This window comes from Photinus pyralis, unplaced genomic scaffold (genome assembly GCF_008802855.1).
Source record: "Photinus pyralis isolate 1611_PpyrPB1 unplaced genomic scaffold, Ppyr1.3 Ppyr1.4_LG5, whole genome shotgun sequence".
NCBI classification, from domain to species: Eukaryota; Metazoa; Arthropoda; class Insecta; order Coleoptera; family Lampyridae; genus Photinus; species Photinus pyralis.
Genome location: NW_022170596.1, coordinates 3,293,242 through 3,315,486, shown reverse-complemented (window position 1 = coordinate 3,315,486; position 22,245 = coordinate 3,293,242). Strand labels below are relative to the sequence as shown.

At 36.3% G+C, this 22,245-nt stretch overlaps 4 protein-coding genes and 1 long non-coding RNA gene across 8 annotated transcripts; 1 reads left to right on the top strand and 4 right to left on the bottom strand.

The window, feature by feature from the left end:
* Positions 1 to 163: 163 nt before the first annotated feature.
* LOC116172194 lies at positions 164 to 453 on the bottom strand. Its single transcript, XR_004145605.1, has 2 exons — positions 266 to 453; positions 164 to 205 (listed from the first exon to the last, which is right to left on the bottom strand). It is a non-coding gene; the product is annotated as an uncharacterized LOC116172194 (long non-coding RNA).
* A 3,011-nt stretch (positions 454 to 3,464) lies between these two features.
* Positions 3,465 to 11,519, bottom strand: LOC116172191 (mRNA (2'-O-methyladenosine-N(6)-)-methyltransferase). Its single transcript, XM_031489347.1, has 6 exons — positions 10,631 to 11,519; positions 6,996 to 7,315; positions 6,668 to 6,952; positions 6,332 to 6,621; positions 5,990 to 6,259; positions 3,465 to 4,812 (listed from the first exon to the last, which is right to left on the bottom strand). Exons 1-6 carry the CDS (start codon positions 11,277 to 11,279, stop codon positions 4,599 to 4,601), a joined length of 2,028 nt encoding a protein of 675 aa, XP_031345207.1. The 5' UTR covers positions 11,280 to 11,519; the 3' UTR covers positions 3,465 to 4,598.
* A 943-nt stretch (positions 11,520 to 12,462) lies between these two features.
* On the top strand, positions 12,463 to 15,088 carry LOC116171878 (elongator complex protein 3). The gene is made up of 8 exons (XM_031488910.1): positions 12,463 to 12,561; positions 12,610 to 12,854; positions 12,903 to 13,106; positions 13,154 to 13,427; positions 13,783 to 13,952; positions 14,002 to 14,219; positions 14,266 to 14,496; positions 14,541 to 15,088. The coding sequence occupies exons 1-8, from the start codon at positions 12,540 to 12,542 to the stop codon at positions 14,986 to 14,988; spliced, it is 1,812 nt and encodes a 603-aa protein (XP_031344770.1). The 5' UTR covers positions 12,463 to 12,539; the 3' UTR covers positions 14,989 to 15,088.
* Positions 15,089 to 15,719: 631 nt separating this feature from the next.
* Positions 15,720 to 17,269, bottom strand: LOC116171378 (cAMP-dependent protein kinase catalytic subunit alpha-like). The gene is made up of 6 exons (XM_031488175.1): positions 17,095 to 17,269; positions 16,897 to 17,046; positions 16,611 to 16,840; positions 16,392 to 16,557; positions 16,067 to 16,338; positions 15,720 to 16,023 (listed from the first exon to the last, which is right to left on the bottom strand). The coding sequence occupies exons 1-6, from the start codon at positions 17,164 to 17,166 to the stop codon at positions 15,810 to 15,812; spliced, it is 1,104 nt and encodes a 367-aa protein (XP_031344035.1). The 5' UTR covers positions 17,167 to 17,269; the 3' UTR covers positions 15,720 to 15,809.
* Positions 17,270 to 18,134: 865 nt separating this feature from the next.
* LOC116171858 (extensin-like) lies at positions 18,135 to 21,123 on the bottom strand. 4 transcript variants are annotated; one of them, XM_031488880.1, is made up of 3 exons: positions 21,021 to 21,123; positions 20,709 to 20,968; positions 18,135 to 19,886 (listed from the first exon to the last, which is right to left on the bottom strand). In XM_031488880.1, the coding sequence occupies exons 2-3, from the start codon at positions 20,946 to 20,948 to the stop codon at positions 18,936 to 18,938; spliced, it is 1,191 nt and encodes a 396-aa protein (XP_031344740.1). In that variant the 5' UTR covers positions 20,949 to 20,968; positions 21,021 to 21,123; the 3' UTR covers positions 18,135 to 18,935. The 4 variants fall into 4 exon arrangements, with proteins under 4 accessions (XP_031344740.1, XP_031344742.1, XP_031344743.1 ...); XM_031488882.1 differs by having other exon boundaries at positions 20,709 to 20,962; positions 21,017 to 21,120; XM_031488883.1 differs by having other exon boundaries at positions 21,017 to 21,097.
* Positions 21,124 to 22,245: the final 1,122 nt, after the last annotated feature.

Here is a 22,245-nt window from a genome sequence, read left to right as displayed (position 1 = left end):
CTCCAAAAGCTCCCGTTTCTTCTGTTCAGGTCTAACGTTTATAAAGTATCGTATCGCTCCTAAGGATACGTTTCCTAAAGCGAGTACAGTAATACCAATACAGGCAACTACGAAACCTTTATGAAATCTTCCCATCCACACGCTACTCTTGGCTACTTTTTTCATGATTACCTCCTACAAGATTCGCTATTGGCAAATTATGTACCTAAATGTTTTACTTCGATTAGAATAATCGGGGACATTTCCACTCCAACTTCAGCATAACCTCACAGTAACCGTCTGTCAGCCTATTGTACTAGTTATTTAGGGTAACTCAAATCACAAAATCAATTAAGATAATGTAAAAAAATAGAAATAACATCAACTAAATAAGACTTGCTGAAAGTATATTTCAAATTAGATTATTTGAGGTTAGGTAGTGGTTATCGTGACCGTAGGCAATTTCCATGGTACATATGTATACCTATACCAATGAGTATTCGGAATACCAAAGCGTCAAAAATGGTAGTTCTCAAATCGAAAAGGTTTTTTTCACGCAAAAGCTTTTCTTTTCTCTGCCGTTTTTCGATAGATTTTAGAGATTGTACTACGTCGGTATAAGTTCAGAATTGAGAAAAATTTAATTTGAATCAGCACAATTCCTATCAGTTCATATTGAAGTTCAATCTATCTGCTTAGCTCGCAACCTTAATCACAAAATCACTTGAATAAAGCAATTTTCATAACGTTGACATGGATCTTAATTTACGCTCATTAATGCGTATGGTTGCCTCTAAACAGTTATAGTTACAGTTACAGTTATTACCAATGGCTGTAACAAATACACAGGCATCCTGCCATTGTTGAGTGATTTAGTTAATAACGGTTTATTATTTATTATATTAGGTTTTCAACCTTTCTTTAGTTTTTCCAAAATATTGGCACTGATGCAGTGGTTTAAAATTGTCTACAATAAAGGAACTGTATTATAATAGAAAATTATCTAATAATATCAGCCATTGGTTATATATATGGTTATAATGAAATTCAGACATGTTTAAATTCAAAAAAAAAAGTTCTTGTAACATTCAAGTGAATGTAGGTATGTATACAAGACTTTTGTTCGATACCTCATTTCCCTTATCGGGTGTATGATGTGTTGCCGACTTTCTAATTTAGAACTTCGATTTAAACGCAACTGTCTCCGTCGCACATATGACACGTCACCCACCATCTTTCGCACATTTCAGGTGTAAAATTGGGTAGTATTAGTCTTTTATTTCAATGGTATATTCCAATAATTCCACTTGAACGCCATATTGTTTTTTTAAAATATATACATAATGGGCTATGCATACTTTAAAAAACGGATCAAATGCATGGCTTAGTCTTTATTTTTATTATTAGCATCAAATAGTGACTTTTAACACAAAGAAGATTAAGGTTGAAATATCACTGTATCCGGGTGGTAACAGAGAACTGTAAAAACAGCTCCAGTTTGTCACGTGCAATGTTGGTTGCCTACAGCCATCTATTCAATGCCGTGATACAAGTATCATGATATCAATTTTTACTCTCTTTTTCTCTGTTTTGTACACCATTTTTGGTCTGAGTGGGAATGGTAAAAAATAATAATGAAATATTATTCTGGAATAGCACTAAGTACACCATAATTTAGCAATTAATTGGCGACCCTCTAATTGAGAAGTTTTAAAAAAAAACATCAAAATTAATTTTAAAAATGTACCATTATGCACACCACCCACTCTTATTTTTGATTTCTGACCATTCAATTTTAGTTTACATTCCACCTATATTTAGGTACTTATACTCTGCAAGTTTATGTTAATATTTAAAAGAAAAGCAAAAGAAGGTGCCTCTTAGCTCTCGTTGAAATAATACTGTAACGGAAACGCTCCAGACATGACGTCGCCTTTGGCGCTCTGGAATTTTCTAGACGCGCGATGGTGGGGATCTTTGCAGCGTGTCTGGTAATTGCGCGAATGTTCTGGACTTACATTGCTTGCGTGTATAAATGGTTGCGGACCGAACATCGCGGCAGTTTTACTACCGAACGAGATCGAGCGCGGAAATATAAATTGCGAAGTGTGTGATATAAATAATCGATATAAATTGTACGGTTTTTATAGTGTTTTAGTTTTGTTTAATAAATATTGATATAAATCGAACCCGAATTTATAAATCACGTTACAATACTAAGGAGTAGAATACTGCAGGTGAACAAAGATACATGTGTAAGTAGATTTCTTATTTACACTACACGTTTATACTCAATCAGCATGAGTACTCTATGTAACAGTAATCCGTTTTCTAGTTTAGATCTGTAGCCACACGCAAGATGTTTTATCAAGTTGCGTGAGTACCTATTACGAGAAGCTACCTTACCATCAATGACGTCAAGAAGTGTGTCCGTCCGTCTGGTTGTTCGCACGGTAAAGGTACGGTTTCCTAGCATGGCGGTGCCGTAATAAAACGGTGGGTGACGTCACGGAAATTGTTAGGTATAGGCAAAGAGTAACCATAATACTTTTTGGTATAGGTTAACTTAGATGTGGATAGACATGGTTTGCTAAAGAGCGGTGTAGGCCATTATTCGAACTGTTGAAAATATTATTAAAGTTACCTTGAGATTGTAGGAGTCTTCACGTCCAAGAAACGTCGTTTTCAATTCTTTCCGTCTTTGCATACATTATAGGTAAGAGGTGCCGGTTTACATTGAAGAAGCGTCCCTCTGCAAGGTAAAAAAAAGATTAATTTAAACTATGATCTGTTGAAAGTAGCTGTAGCGAACTTTACCTGGCCGATGCAGGTCCAGAATACTGCCCCTGTACCACGTCCTAAAATGAAGATGAATATCAGCAAATATAATCCTGTATTATTATTATTGTCAACTTACCAACTACCGCAACATCTGGATGAACCAATAAGCCCAACTATCATACCTGGTGTAAAAGAATGTGGAAAACAAACAGATTTAAAACGGTCGTATATAACACAAAAGATATGAGATCGTATAAAGTATGTATTCCTTGTACCAATTTCAGTAGTCATTTTAACAAGTAGAATTTGTGTCATTTATAAATAATAATAAACCAATATTAGTGTATGGTAAATTAAAGTGGTGTTAGATACGTTTAACAAATTATTGCTAAAAAAACTACATTTATTTATATAGGTATACATATTATCATTATCCACGTAAAACGTGAACCGTATGGTTTATATATATGAATAAAAATCGTATTTTAAACGTAGAATATAAAATTGGTCTACAAAAAAACCTATATTATACTCCCAATACCAAATTTATCCTTTCAATGCGCTTTAAAAACGTTTTTTAAACGTAAAAAACTTCCGTTTTTTCAAATTCCTTTACTACTCTCATGAGACCAGAAGGTCAGTGTTAGATAGCAATTCCATTTACCATCACTGCCTGTAATACTCCATATTTACAATCCATGTGATAAAAGTTTCGATTTCTTTATTCCGCATAAATTTTTAAAATACAAATTTTGACACTATAAATCTAATATAATTTTTCATTTTATAAATACAGATAATTACAAACATTTTATAAAACAATATATTTTACAGCACTCTCACTTATTCCGTAGGCGAATTGTTGCACACAATAAACCTTCGCAAAAAATTTTATGTATAGTCTCACAGCAGAGGCTACCAAATTGTCCATAGAATTAAATGTCAAATATCACAATAATACTAGAATGCCAAGGTCCAAAAACTGAATTATAACCAGAACAATCAATTCCGCGAAGAAACCACTTGTATATGAGCGATACTCATTACATGGCGTTCTGATGTACACAATTTTAGTATCTACGTGAAACTTATAAGGCAATTGCAAAGAAAAATCATGGACGAATACAAACCACACACATACAGGGCACACATTTAATGTATAAAAACAAACACTCAACAATGGTATGTACAAACAACAAATGGTTATGGATGTATGATGATTTGAGACCCTAAATTGCAGTTAATTCACAAATTAAAGAAAAATATTAGGGAAAAGTATACAAAAGATTTACATATGAATTCAAAGATAAAAAAGGGTCAGTTAAAAAATTGCCGTAGAGGTTTCATGCGCATCTAAAATTGTAGAAAAACAACCATAATAACCTTGGAAACACTTTTTACATTATTTTATCGATGATGCGTACTTGCAAAATCCTAAATCAAAACGAACGTTTTTTGTATATTGTCTGCAACAGAAACGCGTACGCGTCCATACTAAGGCTATATTAGTACAAAATTAAAAATAATGTAGAAATAAAGATGATAGTTATATTACAGAGAAAACCGTGATTCTATTTACATCGCTTTTGAAAATTTGAGATTTAAGGATAAAATAGTCAAATGTACACTTTGAACCAAATCGTCCCCATATAAAAAAATTCATATAAACCCCAAATTTTTAAAATAAAGGTCAGGTACATTTTCCATCTTTTGATGTTCTAACATCGTAATATCGCGATATTGCTAGTAAACAATAAAATTTTGCAAAAAACAACATATACATAAAATACAATATATATAAAAAAATATAAAAACAAAGTATAAAGTTACATTGTAACCTAATGCACTAGCACCTCCTTGTTATCGGTCGCATTACCTTGTCGCGTCGGACTAAGTAATTCCTGTCGATCTCTTTCCCTTTCCCGGCCAGGACGGAAGGCCTCCAATAGGGCTTCGACTCGTTCTTCCGTCGGTCCCCACTTTTGATAGCCTGATAAATTTTGCAACCACACGATTACCGTTCCATGAGATGATCTAATATTTAATTCTGATCTGAAACATGACCGGTAAAGGTGTTTATTATATTTAATTAAGCCATAAGAAAATGTGTTCTTAAAATTTTGATTTATTTAGATAATAAGCCCTCCAGCACAAACAAGTGACCATTGTTACAGTGTGTGAAGCTGGCTGCAGAAATTGTACCAATTTGGTTAATGTAAAGTCAAAATTATCCGAGAATGCCTAATATTTCCCCAGATGTTTCTTGGGATTGTGAATTCAATGGTAGTCTATGATGAAGCTGTTAGAATGTGTAAGATTTCACCTCTTCAAAGCTTTACACTTCACGGACATTTGTGTGAATAGTAAATTCAAACGCCATGATTATTGATAAAACTGTTCAGGAAGCTTCATACTTCACTAAAAACTTACTTTATAAAAATAACAATGAAAAGATTGATCTTAAACTACCAACTGCAGAAGGCTCATAATATCTCTATGAATAAGTGCGGCGGGAGTAACTATGACCATTGAATAAAAACACTATAAGAAGCCTAACGCTTATGGAAGAAAGCGCGACAAATCCCCTTGCACCCGCATTGGTTGTGACCACCGAACTCTCTTTGCGGTAAATAGGAGGAAAGCAAATTCTCATTCTTCTCAGTTCAAGAATCGACACTATTGACAGTGTTCCCATTATATTCTCAGTTCAATCTCTGTCGCGCTTTATTTCCACGGGGTTAGGCTTCTTATAGTGTTTTTATTCAATGCTATGACCAAGTATGGTAGACTATGAAGTTCATATAATATTGTTTTTAACACAATTCTCAATTTGATGGCAGAATGGTATACAAGTTATTACTTTCAATATGTAAGCGATGAAAGTATAGAATCATGAACATTTTGGAAATGGAGATGATTGACTTTCTGGTGCTAAGACATGAGTCTGGTAAGGAGGAAGTATCGTTGTTAAAAGAAATGATTTTGGGTTTCGGATTATTTATGACCTAGACAGGTAGTGCGGAAGGTGAACTAACAACCTACGTTACAAAACTCTTGAATGCAGGTAGGAGATGCAAATAAATATGGAACCTTAGGAATATTATATGGAAACTAACAATTCCATGAAATGTTTAAAATGATGCTATTTCCAGGGCCAGCTTCATTAACCTCATTCTAACACCAAACTTCAATGTAAACGCTCAGCGCTAATTGCAACTACTCCTCTCACCGATTCAGTACATGTTGAAACCCATGCCTATACTCATGCTCATAAGCAGGAACTGTCACTTGTTTCTTTTTGAACTGACTGGACTCTAACCGGAGTAGTCCATTAGGAGTTGGTTCTCGATAATCTGGCATAAATACTATAAAACTAAGCGGTTCTGGACTGTCGTTTAGTAGCCTTTCCATATGATCCACTGCAGATTCCATTAATTCTTCTGAATAAGGAGGTTGAGCTTCAAATGAACCCGAAACAGCTTTTAATTGAAGAAAAGGCCTAAAAAAGTAGACTTTCCTTAAAAGAACAACACATGGGACAGGCTGGATTGTGGAAAAATGAAAATCTTACCCTCGACTTCCAAAATATGAATCACAGTCGGCAAATGCGGAGCAGTATTGTTTAAAATAACAGTTAAGAGGCGAAGCGAAACATTCAAAGCTTACGCCGAACATTCTTTGTAAGCATTCAAATACGGTGACAGGCAGCGAAGCTTGAGTATCTTGGCAATCCGCATTTGCAGTAGTTAAAGACGGATTAACCCCTAAGAATGTTGCATAGCGTTTTAACATCACCCACACCCTTGCTATAAATAATTCGAATTTTTTATCATCAAAACAGCTATGCCTATACAAGTGCTCCTGAAATTAGAAAATGAAACACTAGTGAAATGGAAGATTGCTCTACCAGTTTCTGAAGGTGAGTAGTGTTAATGGCAAGTGTGTCACCCTGAAATCTGATCATAGCCTGGTCTCGGTCAGGTATATACTCCACTACGGGTAGCCGTGGACAGCCCATGGCAAACTGAATTGGATAACACCACACTTTCCGCGTGCTAACCATGGTAAGTGGTACGGGCATGTCAATATTTTGATCTTTTAACGCAGTGCCGCTCTTCTCACGCACTTTTTTCGCGTACTCAGACGAGAGATTATAAATTTTCAAACATATTCCTTCGACAGACGGTTTAACCTACAACAACTTCAAGTCACAAGTCACACTCACGTTCCCTTACCGTTTCTGTTAAGTGAGGCTGGCACTGAGACTTGAGGTGAGCTAGGCGATCCTGAAAATCGTCATAGGTAGCGCCGACCGTCCGCCTCAACCACTGGAACGTCTCATCCACATTCCATTTCACAACCTTTCGACTTTCCGCTTCCGCGTTTCGGGATTCCATTATCTTTTTCGCGGCCTCCGCGTACCTCGAAAGTTGCTTTCTCGCGTCCCCGGTAAATTTCGGCCTGATTAACTTGATCGGGATGTCGTTCATTATTTCTTTGTACATTGCGAGAGATATCTCTGGGTAGCAATTACTTGGCAGCAATGGATCAATACCTAAAGATATAAAAGTGATAAGTAATAAACACAGAGATTTTGCAAAAAATTGTACAAATGTGTCCAAGGAAATTCTGTTTGTTATCAATGAAGCAATCTTGCTGGCACCCACACCCTTTCTTCTTTCAAAATATAGCAAACGATGAATATTTTAAAAAAACAAAAATATTGGTGATGTACCATATCTGACAGTTTTTGAATGTTATCGGTCCTGCTTTTATGCATTTTATTAAAGGGGAAAAGCACATGCTTCAAAAAATTTTCTTGAGGCACTTTGAAATTTCTATTACTTATAAATTTAATATTTCACTAGCAGAAATAAGTATGCCAGACCATTTACTGGGGCCTTACAGTTTGCCAGGCGCCCTCAAAGTTTAAAAGAATATGTACTGGCCGTCATACACCCATAGTGTACTTTGATCACTTTTGATGAGTTTCAGGACAATTGTTTTTATTTTGAAATAAGAGTCATTGCTTTTCATTACCAATGCTTATCACATTGTCCTTAAATACAAAATCAACGTAAATTAAAATGATAAATATGTCATAACTCTTATATACTTACAAATAACTTAATTTAACAACATGAAACAATTAACATTGAAACAAGAAAGTGAAACTGGAAAATTATAACATGAACAATTAAATTACAAAATTGTTACAGTTCTTTCACTGTACTGTATCATCTCTTAACACACAAGTCTTCAAAGGATTTGAAATGTGCACAGTGTACCGCTTACAAATACGCAATACCTATACTTCAAAATGTTTAGAACGTACACATTGTCACTTTGCAACAAACCTTCAACATATTCTGAAACAGTATCTCCTAAGACGGTCTCCAAAGGATTTAAAATGTGCACAGTGTGATTTTGCAACACATCATCACCATGTCGTGAAACTGCAACTCTTAACTCACAAATCCTCAAAGGATTAAAAATGTGCACACTGTAATGGCATTATATGAAAATGTTAGGCAATGTCAATGTTAAGGTGTACTCCGAAAGAACCTTCCAAAGTTCCCAAGCAAAAACGGGAACGGGGTACGAACAAAAAATGGGATTTCCCAAAGGCGGTAAGAAGTTTGCCAGGACTGCTAGTAAATATTAAAAGTAAAATTGGTCTAGGTTATTTCCAGGGTAAAAAATATTATATTAATTAATAATAAATAATAATGGCCATGTTTTTTTTGCAAACTGCAACTTGGTAAAACAATTAAATAATATACTACAAATATTTCAAAAACAGCTAAAACAAATGTCAAAATATTATATATTTTTATAATCGGAAAGAAAAGATTTATTGATATTTTGAAAAATATATATAAATACAAAATTTACCAATTTTACATTTTTTATTAACTTTGTGATATTCATTTGTTTTTTTCCTTTACATTTTCTTTCGAATTATGATAAATCCCCATAACTTTTGTATGTAACATTTTTTTCTATATCTATAAACGCGCTGTCTAAATATACGAAATAACCCTTTACAGCAGACGTGGCCAAACCGTCGACCGCGGCTATCTTCCGAGTCGATCAACACGCGTCGATTTTTTTGTTGCGAATTCATGATTCATTCCATCATTCGATTTTCAGTACTAACGTTGGTACTAACATAGTCTTTGCTATGGCATCCCTCAGCTAAACTTAAAATGGGAGCGCCCAAGCAAACAAAAAGAAAAAACCTCAGAAAAAACCTACCATTTGCATGAAGAGTAGGGAGATTTCTGTTTTACAATGTGTCCGCTTACTGCTTACTGCATAGTATGTTGACCTAGTGTTGTGGTGACAAAAAAAAGTTTGACAGAGAGACATTTTTTGAGTCTACATAATCAATATACAAACGGGGGGACGCGTCATCATTGGCAGTTCCAAAATAAAATAAACTAACATTTCTTCTGTTTAATTGACAAACATTCATCCATGCGGCGTATAACCCCAGGTTTTTAGAAACCTACAAAATACACACATTAAGTATTTTACAAACAATCATTAAGAATAGATACAAGTAATTTGTGCGTTGAAAGATAGGAACAAAAACACTTACCTATGAAATACAATTCCAACCTCGATTCCAACTGTACAGTCCGCAAGCCAGCAAATTACCAAATGCAATCTTGTAGGTATAGTCTCAACCTCGGTCTCAATAGTTCTGCTTACATAGTGATTCCCAACATGCAATCACATACCTTAATAACACTGTTGTAACTTTATAACTCGCTTTATAATAACGGCTGTGAGTCACCGAACTACCACAAAACTGACTTATCCCAAAATTAAACACATGACATAATATGCCATACTTGTGAACATAACTTCCGTCACATGCTATGCTATTCCCCACCACCGTTACTTTCTCTCCTCTTTTTTTAACTTTTTAATACACGCTACCACCCCACAATTAACAATAAAGCAAAATTTACACACAAAAATAATGTGGCTAGGAAACAACAGCCCACAGCAACAGCCTTGTGCATGTCAACTTGTTTTCGTCAAACATTAAAATTTCAGTTACTTTTTAATGTTGAATCGAATCATATTGTAGTAAAAATTGCTACAATACAATCACCTGCAATATCTGAAAATTCAAAGAAACTGTGCAATTTACGAGGCATTTTATAATATGGTACCTATATATATTTTTTCTTCTTCTGATGCATTCAAACCGAAGTCAACAGAAAATGAACTAATAATCAAGGAAAATGAATCAAATTTCTGTGCTCCATAAATTAAACCAAATTTATTTCTCACTGGGCGCCAAAGTACTATAAATGCGCCATCTAGCGCGTAATTTGGCAGCTAATCTCCGAACAAGAAAAAATTTTGCACCTCAGTGAAGTTACAGTGCCGATCTCCCATGGGCCATGATTCCGTTAAACTTAACACTTAATTTCCATGAACACAATGTTTTCTAATTTCACTGTGAAACATCAAGAATGCCTACCCGTTTTTTGCCTCAGTTAAGCTTCTGGGACTATAACCTCCTATTATATAGTTTCCATGGAAACTGTTGCATGTTTAACTGAGACCAAAAAACCATTGAACTATACTTATACTGGAACGTGCGCTCGGTCCACCAGTCCAATTCGAGAAAGAAAATATTGCAGGGGATATCTCTGTCCTACTCTAGCATACGGGTTCCACATGGTTGTACTAGATGACACACAACCATTTTTTTACCACTAGATAAATGTCAAGAAAGACGCTACCTCTCGGCTCGCTGCGTTTCTATGAATGAGACCGCCTGTGAGCGTTCCAATATAAGTATAATTCAACACAAACAAACACTAATTAAACAAACGAATTTGTTTACCTGTATCTATCACTTTTCGCTCCATCAACCACCGATTAAACGAATCTTTCGGCGCATCGATCGACTCTCTCGAATGGCACAGCTCCTGGTAACACTGACGTAACTTGGCCAACAGCCCGCATCGATACCCCTCAATTTCAGGATGCGAATGCATATAGTTACAGGGCGGCCGTTCCAAAATGATGACGTTCGTCGGTATGTCCAAGTCCCATGGACCGGCCAAAACAAATTTTTTTATTTGCGGGCCTCCGATTTCTTCGGAAGGCCTCCTCTTTATGATAGAAACCGGACTTGTAACTATGGGTAATCCGACAGGTGGCCCGGGCGGATGGCATATACCGAGGGGATCGGTAATCGGATCGAAGTGAGGTTTAACGACCGGCATCTCCCATAAGCTTTCTCCGGTTTGTTTGTTCCAAAAGTACGGTCGGTTCTCACGTTTAGACCAGAACTTTCTCCAGCCCTGCTGGGATATTTCCGGTGGCAAGTCGTATTCGGGAAAGGTGCTCGGGTTTACGGGAGTCCCTTGTGGGGTTGTAGGCATTGTCATGTTGATATGTGGTGTTGGTATAGAGTTAATGTTTAAAACCTCGGCTGGGGGCCAAGCAGGCCTTTCCTCTGGCGGTTTTATATCTATTTCTTCGTTCATTTTAATTTTAAAAGATATAACTTGTTAATTGAAATTTATTAACATTTCTATGGTTCCCTTCATTAAAAGAGCTTGGTAACTCTATTTTATAACACATATCATTACTTATTATTTCCGCTATTTTTCATTTTCACTTTTAAAAACATCACGAAAACATTTCATTCATTACATACGCACAAAATTACGTACATTTCCACTTGGACGCCATTTATTTGACTGAAGCGCAAAGAGCATAAATAAATATTTTTGATGGTCGACAGCGCCGTACACGACGGTTTACGCAATTAAAAAATTGCGCGTAATGTAGCGCCAATTATTGTAATTTTGCAGATTTTACTTTGTTACTAAAATTTGTTTAGTCAAAACCAATATCTATTTAAACAATTGGAATTATAAAGTGTTTTTCACTTTTATTGCTAGCGAATTTCCCTTAGTCATTTTCATTAAGAATGTTAAACATGGCGCCCTATGATGGCGATTTTCCATATTATATGCTTTTGACTTGTACTTTTGGAATTAATTACGTAATTTTATTAAAATAATTGCAACGGTTATTATTTATATTATTTATACGTATGTTTCTTCTTAAGTGACCCACAAATCTTATGGTTTTGTTTCAGTTTCTGTTCCCTCCATAAGAATTTAAATTTTGTTTTGCGGTTGTGTAACTAATTTACAGTGGCGTAGCCAGGTGATGGTCCCGTTCTTGGTCCAGCCATACCTACAATTTATGTAAAAGAAAAACAAGCAGCCTTGTTATAATACTAATTTGTTACATCAAAAGTACGAAGATTAATTTAAGATTTAAGTGATTTAACAAAATCACATTATCTAAAAATGTTAAAAGCAATAGCAAAGTAACCCTCTATGTAATTCCGTAAAATCCAATGTGACACCCTTAAGAACTAGGAAAGTAGTATCCTGAATCCTGTAGCTTCTACACCTAGCATTTTATAGAAATTCTGATACATTCAGATTCTCCGAAAAAAAGTGCCCATAGCTAAACGGCAATCGTCCATTTCAGACCGTTTAAGCAAGAGAAAATAAAAACGAAATTTGATATTTACACTTCTTCGGTGACATCTCAGTTATTTTTAAAAAATTTTCAAAAATATTTAAAGAGTTTTTTGCCGTGCCTTGCCATAGCGGACATTTTATGTGACTCACGGTGTACACACTTCACTTGAAATGTCACAAACCCACGTGATTGAGGTTATGTTGTCTTTCATGCTGTGAACATTTAAATATTTATTTATTGCAATGGGTCGAAAAAAAGCGGGCGGTACGCAATAAAGAATTCCAACTTATGTGTAATTAATTGGTTTTGTAGAATTTGATCATCTGACTTTAGAGGAAAAGAAAGTAATTACTGTTGCGGAAATTGTGCAACATCTAATAAAAGCTCAAGAAGAGAAGCATAATGTAAATTTAAACGCTTTAAAAGCCCGTATTTCGTCGAAGTACGGGCTTAGTTCCTCACCCCGACTAGTGGACATCATTGCGGCGGTACCTATAAATTTTAAGAAGATATTAGTTCCAAAGTTACTCGCAAAACCGATCCGTACAGCCAGTGGTGTTAGTTTATTTACTTTGGTGAAATTCCTTGTCTAATCTCAATTTTAGATTGCAGTGGTGGCGGTAATGTGTAAACCTCACCGTTGTCCGCATATAAACATGACCGGGAATATTTGCGTTTACTGCCCCGGGGGTCCTGATTCTGACTTTGAATACTCAACTCAGAGCTATACAGGGTACGAGCCGACATCTATGAGAGCAATTCGGGCTCGTTATGACCCTTATCTACAGACTAGGCATCGAGTTGATCAGGTATTTGATTGTAGCTGTTTAGTATGTGTGTTACAGTTAAGTTGTAGTTGAAGCAGTTGGGCCACAGTGTAGATAAAGTAGAATTTATCGTGATGGGAGGTACATTTATGTCACTGTCTGAGGATTATCGTGATTATTTTATCCGTAATTTACATGATGCCTTGTCTGGACATAAAAGTAATTCGGTGTACGAAGCTGTGAAGTATTCTGAAAGATCAAATGTTAAGTGTATTGGCATTACTATTGAAACCAGACCGGACTATTGTTTGGAAAGGCATTTGTCCGATATGTTGAATTATGGTTGTACTCGTTTAGAAATAGGTAAGCAAGTTATAATTAAATTGGAGATAAAAAAGAGGTATGAAACCTAGCACCTATCCCTTTCCATAAGTAATAACTTCAATGGTAGACAAATGTAAAAACAATGTACGCACGCCGCCTCAGTGAAAAGAGACTATACATAAATATCTAGTAACTAGTTCTCTTTATACGAATTAGATGAGAAAGAAAAAGCTACTTTTGATTGGCCTAATGGTCCTCCCTCACTATTATCCATTAGGAATCGAATCTAAATGATTGATTCATTTTTACTTTATTCGTTTTATTAAAGAGAAATATCTGCTGAATAATTGTTTTCAAGCATTTGTATGGCAAAATTAATAATCCATAATTGTAGGAATTCAATCAGTGTATGAAGATGTAGCTAGAGATACAAATCGTGGTCATACCGTAAAGGCTGTTTGTGAATCGTTTAATTTCTCTAAGGATGCCGGTTTTAAAGTTGTTGCCCACATGATGCCCAATTTACCAAATGTCGACGAAGAGCGAGACATTGAACAATTTATAGTGGGTATTCTCGTCTCCTTTCCAACATTCTCTTATTTAGTGAGTTTAGGAACTGTTTGAGAACCCAGCCTTTCGGCCCGATGGTTTGAAAATCTATCCAACTTTGGTGATACGAGGTACTGGTCTATACGAGTTGTGGAAGACGGGAAGATACAAAAGTTATCCCCCTTCTGTGCTTGTCGATTTGATCGCTAATATCTTGGCGCTAATTCCGCCGTGGGTCAGGGTGTACAGAGTTCAAAGAGACATTCCCATGCCTCTTGTCAGGTAATAATTTTTCTTATTATTCGCATTTTTTTAATTGTCAGTGCAGCTCAGGAGTGGAACATGGCAATTTACGTGAACTGGCATTGGCGAGAATGAAGGATCTGGAATTGAAGTGCAGGGACGTTCGAACACGTGAAGTCGGAATCACAGAGATCCACCACAAAGTACGACCGAATGATGTTGAATATGTAAGACGAGATTATTGCGCCAATAATGGTTGGGAATCATTCTTAAGCTACGAGGACCCCAAACAAGACATCTTGATTGGATTGCTAAGGTGACCACTCTTCAACTTTCACAGTTTTTGTAACTAATTTCCAGGTTGCGAAAATGTTCTACTGAAACCACCTTCCGACCTGAACTAAAAGAGAACTGTTCAATAGTGCGCGAGCTTCACGTTTATGGCAGTGTAGTACCGGTAAATGATCGCGACATGCTGAAATTCCAGCATAGAGGGTACGGTGCTTTCTTGATGGAGAATGCCGAACGTATAGCAATTCATGAACATAAGTCGACTAAAATTGCCGTTATTTCTGGAGTGGGCACACGAAATTATTATCGCAAGTTGGGGTATGAATTAGAAGGCCCTTACATGGTCAAATCTTTGGAGAAAGATGTTTACAAAAGCAGTCTACATTACTATGACAAAAAAGAAGCTTCTAGTGTATATGTAAAAACCACAGCCATAAAAAAAGCCCCTGCTATTTTAAGTGATGAAGATTTCTTAGGTGAATACGATCGACAGAATAATTGGATTACACGGGCGTAAAGTATTATCATTTAACCAATCTTCTGTTTTCTTTTGTAAATTGTTTTTAAAAATAAAATTATCTGTAAATGTATACAAATATTTCTTGGAGTTAACTCATATTGTTTTACAATGTAGCTAAATATGTCACAAATGGGCTTCAATCATTATCAATTATTATTAGGTGTAGGCTTCGAAATGAAACAAGTTGTAAATCAGCATATGCATGATAAAAGCGCATTTTTGGTAATACAGATCAGTATTTTATTTAAGTTTAAAATAAAATTATCGATCTCACGAGTAATTTGGGCTGTGTTAAATAATTAATTTTATTTAATTTCAATTGAGGGTACGTCTTTATTTTGTAAAACAGACCACAAAGTAAATAATTAAGTTTTTATAGTGGTAGCGCTATCTAACGGTAAAATTATAGCACCTCCGAAACCCATATCGAATTTATTTTCATCAATTATCGATCTCACAAGTAATCAAACTCAAAATAGACTAGAGCCTGCACATCTACACTATAGCAGAAAGCTTTTAGTGAAAATTTGAAGCCTCTAGCTATTGTAGTTGCTGATCTCACCCGGACAGCCAGCCATAACGAATATAATAGCGTATTTTTTCAAAAATGCGCTAAAAATATAACTACGAAATTGCAGTAAAGAAAAAATGGAAAAGAAGAACATAGGTAGGTAATTTTTTAAAACCATGTACAACATAATATCTACCTGCGATATTATATAAGTACCTAAACCTGAAAAGCGTCTCTTATTGCATAAAAATAACGCCCTTCTAATATAATTCAATGTTTTTAAACAGATAGGTAAACCATTGTGAAACTAAAAATCTGCAAATTCGGTTGGGTACAACTCTTTCGCTGCTACTTGAAGAGGTTCCTCGTCGTAAACATCAAAATTAGAAGTGTCGCCTACATTTTTAGTGATTGGAACAAATGGCGGCTGTACCTTGCGCTGATAAAGGCTCAACCAATTGATGCCTTTAAACCATTTATGATTCTTGAAATCGCTTGTTCCACCTTTTAAATTGCCGTACCTAAAAGAACAATATTAGTGATAGTCAACGTGCCAAGTGCCACCTTTTAGTCAGATCCAATTGCAATGTGTTTCTCAGAATATCCTTTAGTTCCCCGCTGAAATGCGCAGGAAATTTATATTTTCCTCCTATGATTTTCTCGTAAATTTTCATGGAATCGTGGGCGTAAAATGGAGGATACCCGGCGGACATTTCGTACATGAGGACCCCGAATGACCACCAATCGGCAGTTTGTCCGTATCCTTTACATAAAATTATTTCCGGAGCCAAATAGTCGGGTGTGCCACATAGTGTCCACGTCCGCCCCTTCACCATCTGTAATAAGAAAAGCCGGACACAACTTGCCACCCCACTTCAAAATTGGGTACCTTACAAAATCCAAAATCAGTTACTTTAATATACCCATCGGGGTCTATTAGAATGTTTTCCGGTTTTAAATCGCGATAGATCAAATCCATCTCGTGCAAATACTCTAGCGTTAGAAGAACCTGTGCGGCATAAAACTTGGCAAGATTTTCGTCGAACTTGCGCTGCCTAAAACGGCGGCGATGAATACTACCTACGTCATGAACGCAAATGAAGCAGACCTACGAAGATGCGAAAACATCTCACCGCCGTTAATAAACGGCAGTACGAAGTATATGTAGCTGTTATCTTTAAACGAGTGGTTCATTGTAATTGCAAATGGATAATTAATAGACATTAGTATATGCTTCTCACTGAGAGTATGTTGAACTTGCTTAAGTCTAACGATTTTTTCTTTATCTAAAATTTTTATGGCAAAATAATTGTCCGTCTTGATCTTTTTCACCAAAACCTGAAACGCAACGGAGTAGGTCTGCAGTACTTACCCGAGATGATTTAGGTACATACCACTCTTCCGAACGAACCTGTACCAAGGGTTCTATACGTTTCAAAATTTGCCATGGTCAGGTCACTCTTTGTACTCATCCGGGCGTTCCATTTTTTCTCAAAGTCCTTTTTGAGCTTGGCTAGTATTTGTTCATACTCGTCACTTTTTGTCTAAAAGTCTATCAATTATCAATTTCCCTAGTGAAATTCATAACGTACAGACTGTCCTTCAGTTCTCGAAGTGATTCTCGTAAGTGTTGCACTTCTTGAAATTTCCCTATGAGGTTCCATTGTCAAATTTGAAATCTGTCATTGAATAAATGTAATCATGGAAATAGTGTTCGTACCGTGGTAGATTCTGCTATATTGTTGGCATTTTTGGCCGATACCGATAAAATATCAGCGCATCGGACATTTTTTTAAAAAATTTAATATATAACCAGAACCGCCAAAGAGGGGTTTTTTGGTCGCGCAAATAAACAGGAATAGTGCATTTCTCAATCAATTCCTTAACAATTTTCAAATATCGAGACCTGGATAACAACAAGCACGCAAAAAAGTAAAATACAAGGCAACAGAAATTAAATAATTATGGTGAAAACCAGATGACATAAAATCATAAACGAAACAATCCAGAAAGCGCTAAAGGTACAGCGAGTTCTAAAATTTATAGAACGATGGGCACATTTGCAACGACTCGGAGAAGAGGTGCCAGTAAAAGGGGTGTGAGAGGCAGATCAAGACAGACATGGAATGAGGTGGTAACGACAATACTGCAGCAGAAGGGAGTATCATGGAAAGTAGGAAAGACCTTAGCACGAAATAAGAAAGAGTGGTCCAAGTTTGTGTATGCATACGAACACTAAAATTAATTTTATTATTAGAATGCACTAGAATGTTGTTAAATTTGGTTGCCCAACACCGCAAGGTAAAAGGGTTTTTGATAATATTGTCTCCCCTCGGCAGAGTGGCTAGCTAAAACAAAAAAAGACTGTTATTATTATTATTAATATACATATAAAAGGAAGGTAATAATTGCAGCGAACAAATCAAGGCTATTGCTCTACAGAAAATAGTTAGTCAAATACTTTATTTAAGAAACCAATTATTCTACAATACATTCGTAAACAGTTATTACTCAAAAAGTTACACACTAGACTATTGGCACATGGAAAAAATCGCCTTAACACTAGAATTATATGAGACGTGTTTTTTAAGTAAGTACATTAACATTTCTAAAGGTGAAGATTATTTATGTCAACGCATTGAAACAGGAGTGGCCTACGTTCATTTAATATCGCTCAAGCGCCACAATAAGTGCCTTAATATTTATTGACAGAGATTATGTGGAAAAGTTTACTGCCAATACCTCAAAAAGGTACTTACTTAAAAAACACGCCTCGTATTTGTAGATAACAAGGTATAACCTTTTGCCAATGTAAATGGAAATTTAAAAAAAAAAATGTACATAATCAATGTTTTGACTATTTACAGAGTCATTTTATTAAGAAAATACACACACCAGTTTTATGTCACAAAAATAATTTGAGTAATTAACAGGCCAATGTATTGGAATTTAGCAAATTGAGTTACTTAAACAAAATTATTTGGTGTTAAAACTTAGTGGCAGAACCAAACTTAAATTGAAACTGAAAATTCAACAAAGAAATTTTGTCACAATCAGTAGATGAGTAATTTATGAACTTGTGCTTAGTATTCTTTTGATTACTAGAAATTATTATTGCCTTAACGCTAAAATACTTTCAATACATCAACGTAGGTAATAAGCTAATCTAAAATTTCGCTAACTTTGTCGGAACAAAATTTTAATCAAAAAAAGAACTAATTAATCCACCTGCACAATCAATATTTTGCCTATTTACAATGTACTATTATTAAAACAAAGAAGAGGAATTTTGTTACAATTGACAAACTAACCAAAACAGATCTTTGGGTAGTTTTTGAACTACCCCTAGGTTGCATTCTTTTGATTAAAATAAGTACAGTAAGTACCATCATCACAACACTAAAAATTACGTTAGAGAGAGATATTTATCAATTTATTGTGGAGCAGGTTGCGGAGGATAACTGTAGCTATATTGACCCTGCGGGGGTGGCGCTTGACTAGGTGGTGGTCTGGCATACTGATATCCCTGCGGCTGTCCGGCATATTGCGGTTGAGGTGGATAACCAGGTTGGGGCGGGTATACATAGTTAGCCCCGGGCGGCGGGTAAGCCTGATTTGGCGGAGTATAACCGGGGTTCGGATTGGAAGGTTGAGAGTTCGGAGGATATGGTGGTTGGTACGACTGACTTGTTGCAGGTGGGGCGCTGGATGGTGCAGCCGCCGGATTTACGGCGTTACTCGGCGGACCGGTGAAGGGTGGCGACTGAGCGTTGGCGGGATTAGGTGGGTAATTGGAAGGGACCGCCGGAGTCGTTTGGTTGCCGAATGGTGGAGTTGGAGTGGGCTGTGGTTGATTAGCTGCTGGAGGAGGATAGCTTTGTTGTGGGGGGTAGCTTTGTTGAGGAGGATAGTTTTGCGGAGGGTTAGCGTTGGGATATGGGGCGTTGGTTGGAGGTGTAACGTATGATGCAGATTGTGAGTGAGGAGGTGCAGGTGGAGGAGTGTATGGATTACTCTGTGGAGGTGCAGTGGTGGGAGGTGGTGTGGGATAATTAGGTTGGGGATAGCTGCTGTGAGACGTAGTAGGGGGGGGTTGGCCGTATGAGCTTTGAGCATTTGCTGGATAGCCTGGCGGTTGACTTGGAGGATACTGACCCTGTTGGGGATAAACTCCACCTTGCGGAGGATATTGGCCAGGATATTGTCCTTGTTGATAATTTCGTTGCGGATATGGTTGCTGAGGATTTGCTGGTCGCTGTGGTCCCAGTGGCTGTCGATAATTTTGCTGTTGCGGTTGGTGGGGATGATGACTATAATTGTTTATATGTTGTGGATCTGGATTTGGTGGTGGTTGTCCGATAGGAGGCCCAGATCCAGGAGGAGGCTGAAATACCCATACAATATTATCATTTAGAAGTCTATATATATACCATAGGTATAAAATATACAAAAATATTTCGGCCTTGTCTCAATAAACACCCTGTATAGTGCAACTTCCTTCAGTCACATGTTTAAACCGTGAACAATAGTAAGGAGTAGGGCCAGTTTACCGTAGGGTCACCACTCTTTTGTTGAATGTTGGACCAGGTGTTGATTCCGACCTCCCCCCTAGATTCAATTCTAAAGAAGCATCCTGCTGGATATATCAGACTGCTTTAAATTTTGCTTCTTTGGTACCACCAAACTGATTTTGCAGTAAACTGGCCCGACAAGCTGAAGCAGATGAAGACACAGTTGGGTCCAGCCTCGGGTCCCGGAATTCAGAAAATTAGTCGTATAACACACTCTGGTACAGTGAGAGGAGGAAACCTTTTGCGAAGCTAAAGAAGCTGCAGTATAATACAGAATACACTTATCATCAGCGAGACTACCCCTTCATATAATGCAAATCAAACATCACCTAGGTACGTTCGTTTAATAATCATTCATGCTATATATACCTTATACATACACTACAGACATCTAAATTACCTACTAACTCAAAATTGTTGAACACAATCTGAAACAACAAAAACCACAAGACACCAAAGTTGATATCATCAGCAAACAACTAAAGATAAAATGTTTCAGATTGTATTAAATGAACTGCTACAAAGACTCCAGTGAGCAGTGACTCCTACCTAGCCCAATAAATCAGATCAACTTGACTAAAGTTCCAATTTATAAACACTTGTAGAAAGATAAGTTAAGAACAAGAAATAATGACCTTTAATCCACTTACCGGAAGTAAGGCATTCACATTTTGGGAAGCATCAGCGATACTAGCCAAGTAAACCAAATTTCTGTGCAGTAATTGTTGGTACTGTATGCAGTCTTGAGGTTTCCCCTTATTTTGATAATCTTGAATGGTTTGTATAAGAGATCCATTTTCGTCTAATACTTTCTGTATTTGAGAGGTGCTTGGAGGAGCCCTGCCGCCTCTTTGTTGAGCATAGGATACAGACATCTTTCAAATTTAACCTAATACTGACGTTGCTATCAATTAACTTTTTCAAGTAAATACATTACAAATACTTGCACTAATAGATCGGAAGCAATTCACAATAATCACAATTGCTAACAAACAAAAATGCAAACGGGCTTTAAGCGCTGACACCGGTGTTGTCAAATTTCAAATTACGTCACGCTTACGCAGCGAAAGCGCCACAGTCTGACATAACCTGAAACAGTGACAGTGGCGTATCAATCCTTGATCAATGCCTAAGTGGGTCAACAAAAATGCATCTAATTCACTTCTTGAGCGTTGAACAAATGCGTTTAAGCGCGTTCCCAATGCAATTGGTTAATACAAAATTATGTTTTCTGGCGGTTATGTTGGTGGCCGCAGGCCAAGCTTTGCTTTGATATTTTGTAGTAGCTTTCTGAGAAATTGTTATAAATCGTAGGAGATCGTAAAGATCAGCCATTATAAGCCTTCATTTAACCCCTATACGGACTGATTCTTTAAAATGTACCTACGTAAAATTCTAGTATTTTTTTTCAATATTGAATTGGCCGAGTTAAATTTAACATTAATTTTTGTATTTAATTAGTAAAGTAACTGTATCAAATATTTCATTATCTCTGTTTGGGGAGTAATTTCGTCCGGTTTGTTCCTGAATTTTCAAAATATTTCTCCCAAAAATGTTTAACCAGATGTTTAAAAGCATTTATTACCTGTTACGAATGTAAATGTAAAAAATTTTATTGTCACGGCCTTTGATGGGACCTCTGATCGGTTCAACCGTGCTGGAAATGAGTGTACAGACCGACTTCATCGAGATTTTGGTGCTTTAAAACGTGTATTTGAGTAAAAAAGTGGGGGATCATTTTTTACCCCAACTTTACTAACGTGGGGTTGATAAACATTGGTAGCCATTTTTCTGAATATTTAAAATTTACATAGGCATATAGTGACCACCAAAGAAGGTCAAAATAATTTGGGGCGAAGATTCAACCCGATAATTACAAATATCCAACGAAGTGATCTATATTGTTTTTTAATATTTGGGAAAGTACGCTTACATACAAACAAACAGGAGTCAACTTTAATATTAAGGGTTGAAATCGCTAATGCGGCATATTACGCTCAGCTACATTAACGGAATTGAGAAATTGAATTAGATAATTTTTGAATATTAATCAAACGAAATGATCAATTTTCTTAGTTCCAGCATTGAATTGTTCTAGTCGTACATTTCTATTTCCACTTAAAGTTGTAACAAAAAAATGCAAAGTGAAAAGCGGTCTTATTATTTTCATCC